We start from the raw sequence: 14,062 nt of genomic DNA, 5'->3' as shown, positions 1-14,062 counted from the left end.
GCAGCTACAGCAGCAAAGCTCCTCCTTGAACAAGCGCGTCTGCTGCCAGAGCAGGAGCCTTGGAAGGAGCCAGGAATGTGCCCGTGCCCTCGTTGTCCGCTGGAGCAGCACCAGGGGAGCGAGCGGGCGCTGGGGGCCAGGGCAGGCCCAGAGGAAGCTGTGGCATCCGTTAGTAAATGTAAAGGAATCTGTGGAAAACAGTTTCAGATGTTGGGGAATCAGCGGCTCCCCGGCTGATGTAAGCGAGGAACGAGCACGCAGCGCTCCGGGGCAGGCTGCCGGGAGGAGCCCGCTGTTATCCCAATGGAGATTACAGCAGCTTCCCCCCCAAACCTCCTCCCGAGAGCCTCCATGTGCGGATGGGGGAGTGCGTATGGCAGGGGCAGGGAGCCTGTGTGCCCAGCGGGATGGGATTCCCCATCACAGTGATCCAGACCAGTGCAGGATGCTGAGCCTGACCCAGCAGCCAGCCTGGAGGCATCGGCCACGGCCTGCCCAGCACGGACACACAGGAACCCACAGTGGGAAGAGGGAGCTGCTGCTTCCCTGCCATAACCCACAGGGCTGGTACTGATGCTGGACGTGGTCTGCAGGAGGTCACCATCCCCAGTGCAGGGTAAGGGGTGAGGACAAGGCTGAGAGCTCTGCCCTGTGCCTGCTGCTGGAGAAACACATGAGAACAAGCATCACTAAAAGGGTTTATTGTATAAAGCCATAGGAAATACACAGGAGGCTGAGGTTTAGGATACTTCCTTCTTGAGACTGCTCCAAGCTCCTCAGAATAGCAGACACACAAACTCTGATTTGCCTGCATCAAAGCTTTCAAACAAGGGTTCAACAAGGGTCTGAATACACAGTTAATAACACTTCAACATGCATAACATTTGAACAGGCTTGTCTGTTCCTAAGTGAAGCCTGCGGGGGGGTCTTGCCCCTTCATCCTGCAGTTGGTTATAAAATGACAGATATTGATGACAGAAGAGTACAAAAGGGAAAAACCCAAACACAAGAAGATGCTTTCAGGGAAGCACACGGTTGTCTGAGCAGGAAAGCAGGGTCAGCAGAAGTGCCCCAGCAAGACAGAAGCAAAAGGGATGCAGGGACAAGGCAGGCAGGAGCATCCTGCTGAAGGGGGGACTTAAGGGGCCCAGGGCCAGCTCAGCCTTGGGGCAAGGATGGCTCGAGCCCTTGTGTGGGTCTGGGATGGCTCAAGAGGTCCCATTTTGCAGTTAGGGCCAGCGCAGGGACTTGGGGGATGCAAAGGCTCAGGGCAGCCCAGGTGCCACCTCTGCTTTGGGACTCGGTGATGGATGAGGGGAGCTGCTGCACTCTACCCATCGCAGGGGGGGACACAGCTCTGGCAGGCTGCAGGCACCCTGACTGCCCTCCATATTCCCAGTCCCTCCCCTCCAGTGCTCCCACTGAGCACAGCCACAGCCCCACAGAGGCCTGCAGTGTTACCTGTGCTGCTGGCAGTGGGCTCAGCAAGGGGATCCCCATCCCATGGGAGGGATGGAGCAGGGGTAAAGCCCGCGGTGCTCCCAGCCTTCAGCACACCCTCCTCCAGGGCCCAGCCAGGCACATCTCGGGGGCTGCTCCATGCACTGGAGCTCAGGCACTGCAGAGGCAGCCCTGGGAGATCCCAGCACAGATGGGAACGGGCAGGGAGGAGATGGGGCTGAACCCCCTGTACCTGTGAGCAATCCCAGCTCCTCATCCACACCTGAGAGCACCTCCATGGAGCAGAGCAAAGGGGCTGGCCTGCAAACAGCGAGGTGGCTACAGCAATGCAGAGCTGGCTCCCATCTGGCAGGACACATGCTCATCTCCTGGCCACGCTCCAGCCTGGTGTCCCCTAAGCTCCCTCCACAGCATGCCCTTCATGCCCAGGTCACCACAGGGCAGCCACACGTAAGCCATCCACGATGCAGGCCAGCAAGGCCAAGCTGCACGGACCAGGAGCTGCTGCCTTGAATCACACAGAGCAAGGGAAGCACATGGGGAAAAGAGAGAAGTCAGCAGCGAGCCAGGGGAGCAAATCCATGCTGCCAGCCTGCAGATCCAGCAGCCCAATGCTGAAGCTGCTGCTGCCCTTTGCTCAGCTGGGGCCCTGGGCTCAGCTTGTGCCTGGTCAGACAGGAAGCAAAAGGAAAGAGTAAATAATGGAGGGGAGGGGATCTTGAAGCTCCTTTTCAACTTTATTTAGCTTTGGCTCTGCACAGAGCCATAGCACAGCGTACTCTAGCCTTCAGGAGGGGCACAGGAACCCTCTGGACACACCGTGCTTCGGGGTCAGCCCCCATCTCCTGTGCCTTGTGCCCTGCGCCTGCAGTGGTGGTGGGGTGATCTGGCACAAAGACCCTGAAGAATAGAGAAGGCCCCTGCCCCACGGTGGCCTCGGAGGCTCATAGGTCGCTGCTGCAGTCGCGGCACAGGATCTCGTCGTTGTCAGGGATGAAGCCTTTCCCCACCAGCGAGGTGTTGCAGCGGGCACAGTTAAAGCAGTTGTGGTGCCAGTGACGGTCCTCAAAGGAGACGTATTTACCACCACCAAAGCCTGCAGGAGGGGCAGAGAGCAGTGTTAGAACCCCTGGGATGAGCTTCCCCCACAGAGCAAGCCTTTGCCTGGTCCTCTCCGAGTCAGGTCTTCACCCACTGTGCTGCACCCACACCACCCCAGTGTCAAATGCACCTGAAAGCCAACCAGCACTCCTGGAGGGGAGGAGAGGAGCTTGCAAGGACAGGAGAGTCCCAGGAGGAGCTCTCCTGCCACCAGCCCCAGCCCAGGCTCCTGCAGAGGCTCTGTGGCAGCTTCCTTCCTCCTCCAGCAGGGGCTGGACTTGTGGGCTGGGACCCCCTTCTCCCAGGGACTGGGACAAACCGATAAGGACCAGAGGGGAAGCGATGTGCCCGGGAGCTGCCGGGTCCTCAGCTGGAGCCATCCTCTGAGTCCCCAGCTGGTGAATGCCTTTGCCTGCCTGCCCAAGCAGCAAGAGACATGGGCTGCAGAGGGAAAGGTCAAGTGGAGGAGAAGAGGAAGGAGGACAGACCCTCCTAAGGGTTTCTGCAGAAGAGGACCCTCTGCTTCCCCTGTCATAGGCAGGTACAACAGGTCCAGGCTCCCCTGCAGCAGTTGCTGCCCCAGCTACAACTAGAAGTCTCTGGCTTTCCGTGTCTATGAGCAATCTTTCCACAGGGCATGGCAACTAGCCTCAAACAAGGAGAGCTGGAGACACAAGATCACACTGAGAGAGGTCATTCTGGGAGCCTTTAACCCTGGGCAGAAGGAATTCCTCCCAAGGGGCACAGTTAACCACTTTGGAAGATGCAGATAAAGGGACACAAGTGATCACAGGACCACTGCAACAAAGAGATTCTCTCTCATGGGGTTCCTCAGAAGGTGGCTCCAGTTGTTTCTGTGGGGGATAGGCCTCAGGGTGCTTTGCACTCCCCAGCATTTGTCCCTGGGAGGCTTAAAGTGCCTGGAGACCCTTGAGCAAGCCTGCATGGTGGAGACGTGTACGAGCATCATATGGATGTGGGTGACACATGCACACAAGAGGGTGCACCCAGAGAAGTCACCACATGTCTGGACATCAGATGGCCTGAACCAGGCCAGGTAGGTCACGCAGAAATGCCCTGTCACCAGAGCTGTTCTGCTCACCTGTGATGGGCTTTGTGCAGGCGCTGCACTTCTTGGCATAGAGGTTCCCAAAGCACTTGATGCAGTAGGGGTTGTCATCCTGGGAGGTGAACTGCTGGCCAGCCAGGGGGGTCTTGCAGCCTGTGCAGACGAAACACTCCTTGTGCCACGGCTCATCCCGGTAAGTCACTCCTCCCTTGGTCAGGGTCTGCAGGGAGAGAGCACACACTGGTGACACATGGGGGTGCTGGAGCCTCTGGTGAGGCTCAGACAGGAGCAGGGATCATACCCCTAGCTCCAAGAACTGGGGGACTATGGGCTGTTGGGTCACACGCACCTTTTTGCACCGAGTGCAGCGAGGAGCAAACTTGCTCTCGTAACAGGGCACACAGTAATAATCCTTCTTGTCTGGGATGAAGGAGCGTGACCCGATGGGCTGCTGGCAGCTGCTGCAGATGAAGCAATGCTCATGCCAGGTCTGTCCGTTGTACTCCAGCTTCCGGGATCCTGCAGAGAGAGCTCACGGTGACGGGAGGGAGCAGCACTTGCACACACACACACGGGTGCTGTGAAGTGGCCCTGCACACCCAGCTCTGTGCCTGCCTGCAGGCAGCTGCACAGGGACACCCTGCCCACCCCACAGCCCCAAGGGGAGGGCTGCAGGAACATGCCCCCAGCACCAGCACATAGGCAGAGATGCCTGTTGTAACCTATATGTGAAGATGGTGCTAGAATGGCCAAGCAAAGACACACCTTTGCCTCAGGCCACCTCCAGAGACGCTCACACACCTTCAGTCATTCCTTCTCTCCTCCTCAGCACGCAGCAGGAAATACCCAGGAAACCCTTTGTTATCTCCCCCCCCCAGCTCACTTCCTCATGGAAGCAAAGGAGCAGCCACAAAGGGCTGCTGTGGTGATCGCAGCCTGGCAGACAAGCAAAGTGCCAAGGGAACAGAAATTCATCTCTCTCCCTTGCTGCCCCAGTGTCGGACCCCCAGCCCCACCACTGCTGGGACCAGGAGCCAACTGCAGTGCCTGCTCCTACCTGGCATGACTGTCTTCTCGCAGGCAATGCATTTGGAGGAGAACTCGCTGCAGTAGCAGTCATTGCACAGCAGCTCCTCTCCTTGGCAGGTGAAGGGCTCATCAGCCAGGGAGCGGTCGCAGCGGAAGCAGCGGAAGCAGTGCTCGTGGTAATGGCGATCCTCATAGTACAGCTCCTGTGAGGAGAGCGGGGTGAGGAGGGCACCCATGACCCAGGGACCCCCCTGCCCAGCCACGGGGTCCCCCACTCACTCTGCAGTCGTGGCCGATCAGCTCTTTGCACTCATCGCAGGTGTTGGCAAAGTGGGCGTCGTAGCAGGGGATGCAGTAGGGGCCGTTGTCCATCTGGATGTACTTGCGCCCATACAAGGACTCCTTGCAGTTGTCGCAGTCAAAGCACTCTGTCATGGTGCCAGTCTGAGGGCCTCCTTCACCTGCTAAGAGATCAGCAGAGATGCTGGGTCAGTATCAGCTTACGCTGCCTGAGATGTCCCTGTGCAGCCCTGCCATCCCCATAGGACAAGGACCGTGAACCCCTGCACTGAGCCAACACCAGGAGGCCACAGCCCTGAGCTGCGCCTGCTCCGTGCCTGTGTGCGCCTCCAAAACAGCCTGTGCACAATCAGGGCCTGGGATGAGCCTTGCTTTAGGTTTATACTCAAGTTCAACACTTGGAGCACCACTCAGAGAAACCTTGACACTCGAGCATGCAGCCAGAAGACAGCTCCTCGCTGTCTGCCTCCTTGCTGGGAAGCACGGCGTAAATGAGGACCAAAAGAGACCATTTTCATGCATCAGAAGCTTTAGGTTTGGCACTGAAAACAGCCCCATGCACACGCTGTCACATCCAAGAGCCAGCCACCTGCAGGGAGACCTGCTTCCCAGGACACCAGCATGGCCCTGGCCCAACAGCAAGATCCCTCCTGCCAGCCTGGGAGCCGATGCTCTGCCCAATGGGGCTGTCAGGAACTGCAGTTCTGGAGCTTCTCCAGGCAGCTGCTCCACAGGGGGGCAGGAATCAGGCACCCCACAGGCTGTGCCCAGCTATCCCAGCTCCATCTACAACCACTCTTCAAGGGGAAAGCGCTCAGGAGGACGGGTGGTTCACGAGCAGCAGAGGTGCTGCGTGCAGGTCAGGCCTCGCTCACTGCTCCCGGTCTCCCTCTGAGACAAGAGGTTTAAGGAACCACTTCCCTCCCTTTGGAGCACGATCTCCAGAACAAGAGGATCTTCCTTCTGTTTGCTTTAGCCTGGTTATTCCTAAATATGGAGTTTTCCACTTGCAAAATCACACCCTGCGTTAACACGGGTTGCTGTCAAGTGCAGACAAGCCCGTGGAATTACATGGGAGCCATCAGCAGCAGAGTGCCACACGCTGCAGTTTTCTTCGTGAACCCACCCACTTCAGAAAGAGCTGCTGTGGCTCAACCTAGCACTTAATGGCACACAGAGCTCATGGCCCAGCTCCGTGCCTCCCTGGCCATCTCCCTTAGGCTGGGAGGCAGCCTCCGGGACAGAAGCTGATCCAGACAGCTCTGACTCACGGCCGCCAGCTCCCCAGGGCTATTCTTGGTCAAGCCACAGAGCTCCCAGCTGTTGTCAAGCCTGGTATGTGCTGATAGGCCTGGTGGTGAATAAACCCAGTGTTCCCACATGGCTACGTGACCAACGGAGGGGGAACAAAGTCCCTTTTCAGACACTGGGGACCCAGCTGCTGCGCGGGGCTGCGGCTGCAGGAGCAGCTCCGTGGGGTGCCCCTGTGAGCATCGTGCCCTTGGGGCCATGGCTGCACCTCCAGTGCCCCCAAGCAGCAGCCCCAGGCTGTTGCCAGCTGATGGGTGCCAAACTGCCCAGCTCTGCCCTCCCTCTGGGGCATCCCATGAGGTGCTGACCCCCCGCCCCCCCCAGCACCCTGCCTGGCTCCTGAGCACTCCTCAGCCACCCCACTTGCCTTCACTCCCTGAAGCTGCCGGGGACCTTTCTCCCTGGCAAAGAATGGAATCAAATTAATAACCCTCCTCCTCCTCAGCCCTGCTGAAGGGAACTTTCCAAGGTGTGTCTGTAATAAAAGGGCCTCTAATGAGCACTCCTACCCTGGGAGCGACGGTACCGCTGGAGCTGGGAGCCGCCGTGTTTGCTCAATGGGCTGTGCTTTATCTCCGTGGTTCTGGAACAGGGGGTCAGAGGACGTGAGAAAACACAAGGGAAGGCAAAATAACTTCAATGGAGAAGGCTTGGATTTTCCTGGTGACACAGAGCACTGCTGTGCCTGACACCGGTCACCTGTGAGTGCCAGGCCCCAAGCTCAAAACAAGGGGCAGCACTTCCCTGTGTCACAGGGACAGGAGGTGAGCAGATAAACCCAGCCAGTGCTGAACCACAAACCACCCTGATGAGGCAGATGCTGTCCCCAGCTCCACGTGCACCCTTGGGACCCAGTGCCAGCAAACACAGGAACGCCATGGGTGGGAGCACCAGCTCCACAGCGAGTGCTCAGGACCTGCTCTCCCAGTGCTGCTGAGCTGCCTCCATCATCAAGCCCAGGATTAAAAGTGACAGGACAGGAACACTTCAGTCCCAAATGCAGTGCCAGGACTCATCTCCTCCACCACCACCAAGGGCTGCTGGCACTCCTGAGCCCACTGATGCTCTCCACCAGCACTCACCGGCCATACTGGAGGTCCCTCGCAGGATGCACGACACAGAGGAAGCGAAAACCATATGATAACGTGGAAGACTCTTGCTCACCCCCACTTGGAGCAGTTTCTCCCCATAATCCACCTATACCTGCTGGTGCTGTGCGAGCCAAGCTCCTGTTCTCAGGCTCTGGAGTCAGAGCCCTTGGCTGATGCAGAGCAAGTCCCAAGAGCATGACGTGGCCGAGACTGCCGTCAGAGTGGATGGGATCAGACTCCAGGATGCCTCTTCCACAGAAGAAACGGAACAGCCCCAGGAAGTTTGCTCGGGGTTATTTGTACTAGATAAGCTGTTTGCTCTCTTTGTTCTGGTCTCATGCAGTGCTGGGCAGGGGTGTCAAAGCCCTGTGCAGTGCCAAAGCAAACTCTGCATCTTCACACACCCCCACCAGGACACAGCAGTGCCTGAGACCAAGTTCAGGGACAAGAGGGAGGTGGGACAAAAGAAAGAGTACAAAAGCCCCCAATTCTTATTGTGATTGTGGTGAGGAACCTGGAAATTGCCTCCATTGGTGATGAAACTCATTTACAAACCCCTTCACTGAGGCTCACATTGAGAAGTCTCAATACAGGCAGTTACTATGTGCTAATTCACATGTACTCATCCTACTTCGCAGTCTGCCCTGCCCTGTAAACATTAGCAGTGATCAAGGGTGACGTAAGTAACGCCTTCAAATGCTAACCAAGGTGTTGCCCTGAAATGATGGGATTCCAGTTGCTAAGAGAGGGTTTGCTTGCCCATTACTGCATGGCTCCGGTCCCTGTGGGGCAAGGAGCAACGCAGGTCCCTCATACATGGGGACAATGGAGCTGGGTGTGGGGTATTCTCCCAGCTGTCTGAGGGCAAAAATAAGCAACAGATATATGCCTGCCAGCTGCCTAGCCTTTCCCTTTGACAGATATAGCCGTGCTCATGGAAGAAAGGAAGTCCAGTTCCTCTCCTGTGCCCATGAACAGCTTTGGGAACAAGAGCCCCTCTCACAAACAACATTTAAAGTGCTCCGGGATGCAAATCTGATCAGGCTGGAACAGAGCTCAGAATAGCTTCACGTATGGGAAAGGTCAGCAATTTGTCAAGGACACCCAGCCCAGTCCACTTTCTAATTAGAGAGTAACATGCACCTAACACCACCCTGGTGTCATTGTCCACAGCAACACAGCAGGTGGCTTAGCAACAGCCCCAGGAGATGAATACATTCATTTGAGTGTCCATAAACTGGGAAGCTATTATGCAAAGGAGGCAGCACAGAGTGTCCAGGGCCAGGCTTTCTGCTGCACGCAGTCACTGGAGCATTTCACCTCCCTTTTGAGATGATTCCTGCTGCAGGGAACTCCTCCAGGGAGACATCTCATGTACATGGTGAACCTACAACCCTGGGCAGCTTCCCACCAGGCTGGGATTTGTTGTCAGGTCACAACCAGCTGCTGCACCAAGTGATCCCAGAGCAGCCCATAAGGCTATTCCTAGGGAAACACTAAATCCTCCCAGGACACAGGAACAGACCTGCCTTTAGCTGTTGGGTTCCTGCCTGTTCTCTGCCCTGGGTTGCTCTGAGCACTGCTCGTGTGGTTGCAGCTTACACCTAAACAGAACAGACAGCACAACCTTGCTGGGACAGGCAAGTGTTCCCCATGTAAGGATGAAACTGCCCAGGGCCAAGGCTTTGGAAGATGGTCCTCAACACGCTCCAAGGTCAGAGGAGGAGGAGAACGCTTTTTGTTCCCGTTGGCTTTCCAGAACCATTATGGGTCCTGGAATCTGCGTGAAATTGTTTGTGCCTGCCTCTGACCCTAAAAGGGAAACCAGCTGCTTGCTCTGAGGAGCAGCTCCAGCCCCTCTGCTCCACTGGGAATGTTTTCAGCCCTGACACTGCTCCTGCTCATGGTCACTGCACACCCCAGCACAGGCTCTCCAGGGTGGTGGGGACCAGCTCCATAGGGCACCATTCACCTCCTCATGCTGCTGCCTCTCTCTGTGCCCTCTTGCTCTGCTCCCAAACCCACGAGCACAGCTGTAGACCTGGCACGGTGGCAACAACATCCCCCATCTGCTGTTAAAGGAGATCCTGCTTTCAGGTGAGAGGCTGGAGGCAGCTTGCCAGAAAGGTGCTGAGTGTTTCATCAGCACAGCCCAGCCTGCACAGAGCACCCCCAGGAGCACTGTTGCATCAAGCCTTCACCCGCCTGCTTGGAGCACCACTGAGTCACTTCCTGCCCTTGGATCTCACCGTGGATCCATTCCAGTGCTGAGCCTCCCCATGGACAGCTCAGAAATCTCAAGGATGATGAAGGGCTGCTCTGGGGGGGGGTAAAGTCCTTACAAGGACCATGGGCCTCCCCCATGGGCAGCTCCCCCATCCCCAGCACAGCAGGAGGATGCTGCAGGTCATTTCTCCAACACACAGGGAAGATTTGGTTCTTACAGGCAGAGGAGGAGACAAATGAATCAGCTGGGTGTAAGGCCACACAGCCCCCACCTGCAGCACTGGGATGCTGTGCTTGTGCATGCACCAAGCTTGCACCACAGTTGTTTGCCCAAGCACAGGCAAACCAACCTCCTGCTCTGGGCTCTGCAACAGGCTTAGTGAAATGGGTGGCACGTTTGTAAGGAAACACCCTGCATTTCCAATGAAATCAGTGCTGTCCAAATCACCCTGGTCAGCAAAGGGGGCAGGCTCCTGAAAATGCCCACGGCATTGGGAGGAACAAGTAGCAGAAACTGTTCAAGCCTCTGCTAAGTTACAAGGAAGACCTAGGCTGTTGCAGGAGTTCAATACAGTCTTAGGATGGCAAATTGAGGGTTTCCTAACGTTCAGAAGGGACCTCTGAGGTTTCCTCTAACCAAAGAGCAAAACCGCATCCATCACGTGGACTCCTCCCGACAGCTCTGCAGACAGACCACGATGAGTGCTAAAATCACAACTGTCCCTCAGATGTCTGCTCTTCCCCTTAAACCAACACAGCCTCACCTGCCTGCAGCACACAGCCTGCCCAGAGGCGCTGCAGGAAGCGCTGCACTGTTTGCACAGGCTCAGACATCACACCCGCTCCAAGGTGAGCAACGGCAAACGGCCACGGCCACCACGTCCTGGAGGGCACGGCAAGGCTGAGCAGTGCTTCACAGGCAGAGGGCTCCAGGACGTGCTCTGAAGGGCAGGTCCACAGAGTGCAGTCCTGCCCGAAAGCAGCTTCCTGCAGAGAGGAGAGGCTGAGGAATGAGGTTACAAGTGCAATGAGGAACACCTCATAGAGACAAAGGCCAGCTCTGGTAAATGCAGCACAAGGTGTCCTCTGCCTCAAAAACAGACCGAGACACAGGATGAGAGGCAGGAAGCATCTTTATCACTTTATCCAGTAGTGACATGCCACAATTACATGCTAATGTTTATTTGCTATATCAGCACTGTTCTACAGAGGAGGAGGTGATGGGATGCACCTTCAGGAGGCCAGGCTCACTTTCACAGTCTTGTAACAGCAGCAATGCTGATCCTGGGAGGAAAATGACCACTGGTCTAAGACTCAAAAGATCTGCAAAGCAGCAAGGATTTTAAGGTTTAACTTTCTGAATTACCAGAAATGATTGGCCATATCTCTCAGGCCAGAAACAAGAGACCATACGCAGAGTCAGCACACTGCACATGGAAGTAGTTTTGGCCTCGATGGCATACACACGCCACTAGATATGGTCTGCAAGAAATGTTGACATGGATGAGAGGCTGTCCAGAAGCCCAAAACTCTGCTGGGGTTTCAGAACACCAATGAGTTCATAGACCCTTTTCCTCTAAATCCTTCATTCTGTCTCCCAAGATAAGGGAACATAACCCAAAACTTTTCCTATGTGAAAGGAAAACCTGCTCAGAATAAGTCAGGCTCTCACAAGGCAGCATCCCCATACAAGGTAATAGGACAAAGCCCAAAGCAGTATTTGTGCACACTGGGACTTTTGTCCCTTCTCTACCCTTTAAAGAAAGAATCTCTTTTTAATGAGGCCGCAGTTGCAGGGGAATCCAATTTTCCATGCTACAGTGGAAAACCCGGTGCATTTGCCCATCTGAGATTCAAATTGTAGTTTCCTGTGGCCAAGACCTTGCTTTTTTTTTTGCTTTTCAGCTGCTTTTGTCCCTTTCCTCCTCAGATCTGCCCTGTCCGAGCAGGTCCCCTGGATCCAGCTGTGAGCTGAAGCATCTGCACAGGGAGCATGATGATACGTGGTTTGGAGGGAGAGAAACAGACCTGTTCAAACAGCAGCAGTGAGAAATGCCAGGCTTCCCAGCGGTGCTGGTCACCTTCCAGTATCCCAACCAAGGGACAGCAGAGTGCAGGCTCACAGGGAGAAAGCCAACAGTAATTGCAGGCCTCCCTCTAGGCTTATTTTCTTTAGGGGAAGTTAATTCTACCAGGGTTAAAGAAAGAAGCTTAAGAGCCCCTTTTATGCACCCATAAAACGAAAAGCTCTGCCAAGGAGGAAAGGATGCAATGATTTAAAAGTCATTACTAAAGGCAAGGAGTAATTAACTATTTCAGGTTCTGAACAAAATCCTCCATCTACAGAGGGCAGCTTGGACCAAGGGTGGCTCCAACAGCAGCAGAGCAGTTGGGCCACATTCAGAACAAGCAGCCTGTGCCATTCTGCTGACATGAAAACTGAATGTTTGCTCAAGAGATCAGCTGTTAATCTCCCTCTAAATGTATACAGAGCAAGCAAATTCTGCACGCTCAACAGGAAGTCTGGAATTGAAACCATTTGGGCAGTTTGGACCTGTCAGGACTCAAACAGCCCACTGAACTGAAGGAAGAAGTGCAAGAGGAGTAAGGTACAGACGCATCAGAAGCTTCTCCCAGCCAAATGAAGTCCTTTTTAAGGATGGTTAAGGAACCTCTGGCTTAGAAATGTGCCAGAAGAGATTCTGGCCAGTGTCTGAAGAGGCTTGGGAGGAAAGGGAGACTGCCTGCCCCACGCTCCACATCGCAGGTACTTTCCCCTGCCATGTGCAATGCTGGCCAAGCAGGAGCCCGCTGCCAGCAGTAGCTTACACAATGCAAACCTGCTACTGAAGCTCATTACTGCTGCAGAAGAGCAGCTGTAGACATGGCTGGGGTGACCGTAATAGGAAGAAAGATGCTGGAGCCAAGTCGCAGGGAGTGTCACTGATCACAGGATCAGAGGAGCGAGAGTCATGGTCCAGGGAAGCTCCCATCAGCTTGTGGTGCCTCAACAGCCCTGGCACAAACACCATCAGCTCGTGGGTGCTTGACAGACTACACCATAAGAGTATGCCAATGTCCAATCCACAAATCCCCTTAGTTTCTTCCTTCCACTAGAAAACTAGGAAGAAGGAGGAACTTGTTGCTCGTGCATGGCTGAACAGGCCTTTCAGATATACTGAGTAGACCGTGCATTAACCATCATCCTACTGGCAACAAACAGTAATGCAAGAACACAAAACAAAGCCTAGAGATAGTCATCAACCCTATAAAACAAATTAATGGGCATTGGCTGGCCTCCAGGCCCCAGGTTTCACACCAGGTTTAGGCAGAAGCTGATCTGAACAGTGAAATGCCTGTTGCTTAGCACAGTATCATTTATCTGTGGACCTTCTTTGTCTGTGATGTGATGGGCAAGAAAAGGTGGTGGGAAGGGATCATAACTGGATGAGGTTTCATCAAAAAAGCAATGAAGAGAATATATATAAATGCATATGAAATTAGAACTTGGTAAATAAGCTGCTTCATGGTACCTGTTGTAGCATGTGTGGTTTTTGTTGTGTGCTACAGCCTCGTAACTGCAGACATCATGGCAACTACAACTGTGCATGAGGAACAGAGCACTGCTCAAGGTCAGTGTTCTGCAGCAACAAATGTATGACCACAAAGATCAAAGGGGAAAATGCACCCATGCCCCAAACTCAAAAGGCAGAACTCGGTCGCAGAGCCTAGGATGCCCTAAACCTCCCAAATGCAGAAATCCAGCGAGATCTTTATAATGCTCTGGCTGGTAAAGAGGGAAAAAGGGAGTCCTGAAGAATAAGCATGTTGTGAGGATTATAATCTAGCAATGAAAGTTTAAATTTAGACTGGATTGCTTTATTATAACCCAGCAAAGTTGGCCCAGAGCCATAGAAATGCCTGACTGCTTATCCAACTGCAGGAACCCAGGGCTCCGGCAAGAGCGTTTCAAAATCTCTTTGCCCCATGAAATAAAGGTCATCCCCAGTACGCCAGAATTCAAACATGAAAGCATGACAGGAAATGACTAACTGCACACTGAGGCCAATTTACCTTCATCTGAGATCTGCTCAGCACACAAGAATCCTGCAATTCAAACAGACATCACAGCCTAAATGCAACAAAAGCAAGCTGACTGCTCTGGCTGCTCGGTTCTTGGGGTCTGTGCATCTCATACACATCTCACTGCAACCTAATGGAATTCCACTCTGTTTCCCTAAAGGTCTCTCACAATTCTAGCCCTGCACTGTAGTTTTCACTTTTCCTTTAGGCAGCTGTTATTTAAATGGAGGATGAAGCCATTCTTCTTTCTCAGGGAATACATAAGTTAGCATTTACAAAGCTTTTCACCCTCCCCGAATAAAAGGCACTTAGATTATACCTCTATTTTGCACATAAAGGCAATCAAGGGGCTGCTTCAAGCATGCTTCTGAATGAGCACACACGGGAGCTT

General features: G+C 54.3%; 1 protein-coding gene across 4 annotated transcripts in view; it reads right to left on the bottom strand.

Moving 5' to 3' along the window:
- Positions 1-1,419: 1,419 nt before the first annotated feature.
- The window catches only part of FHL3 (four and a half LIM domains 3), a 28,144-nt gene continuing 15,501 nt past the window's right edge, over positions 1,420-14,062 (bottom strand). For 2 of the 4 annotated variants that reach the window (XM_061360743.1, XM_061360741.1), the window contains exons 2-6: positions 4,940-5,124; positions 4,689-4,863; positions 3,981-4,150; positions 3,665-3,851; positions 1,420-2,557 (exon numbers count right to left, since the gene is read on the bottom strand). In XM_061360743.1, the coding sequence (XP_061216727.1) occupies positions 2,406-2,557; positions 3,665-3,851; positions 3,981-4,150; positions 4,689-4,863; positions 4,940-5,095 (840 nt within the window). In that variant the 5' untranslated portion in view covers positions 5,096-5,124 and the 3' untranslated portion in view covers positions 1,420-2,405. The remainder of the gene's footprint in view (positions 2,558-3,664; positions 3,852-3,980; positions 4,151-4,688; positions 4,864-4,939; positions 5,125-14,062) is intronic. The other 2 variants (XM_061360744.1, XM_061360742.1) reach the window with 1 other exon arrangement.

The sequence above is a fragment of the Neopsephotus bourkii genome, unplaced genomic scaffold (genome assembly GCF_033783945.1).
Source record: "Neopsephotus bourkii isolate Nb327-2 ecotype Australia unplaced genomic scaffold, CSIRO-AGI_Nbou_v1 NB_1036, whole genome shotgun sequence".
Classification (NCBI taxonomy): Eukaryota; Metazoa; Chordata; class Aves; order Psittaciformes; family Psittacidae; genus Neopsephotus; species Neopsephotus bourkii.
Note: the sequence above shows the minus strand (reverse complement) of the source record. Positions and strands in the feature narration are given on the sequence as shown.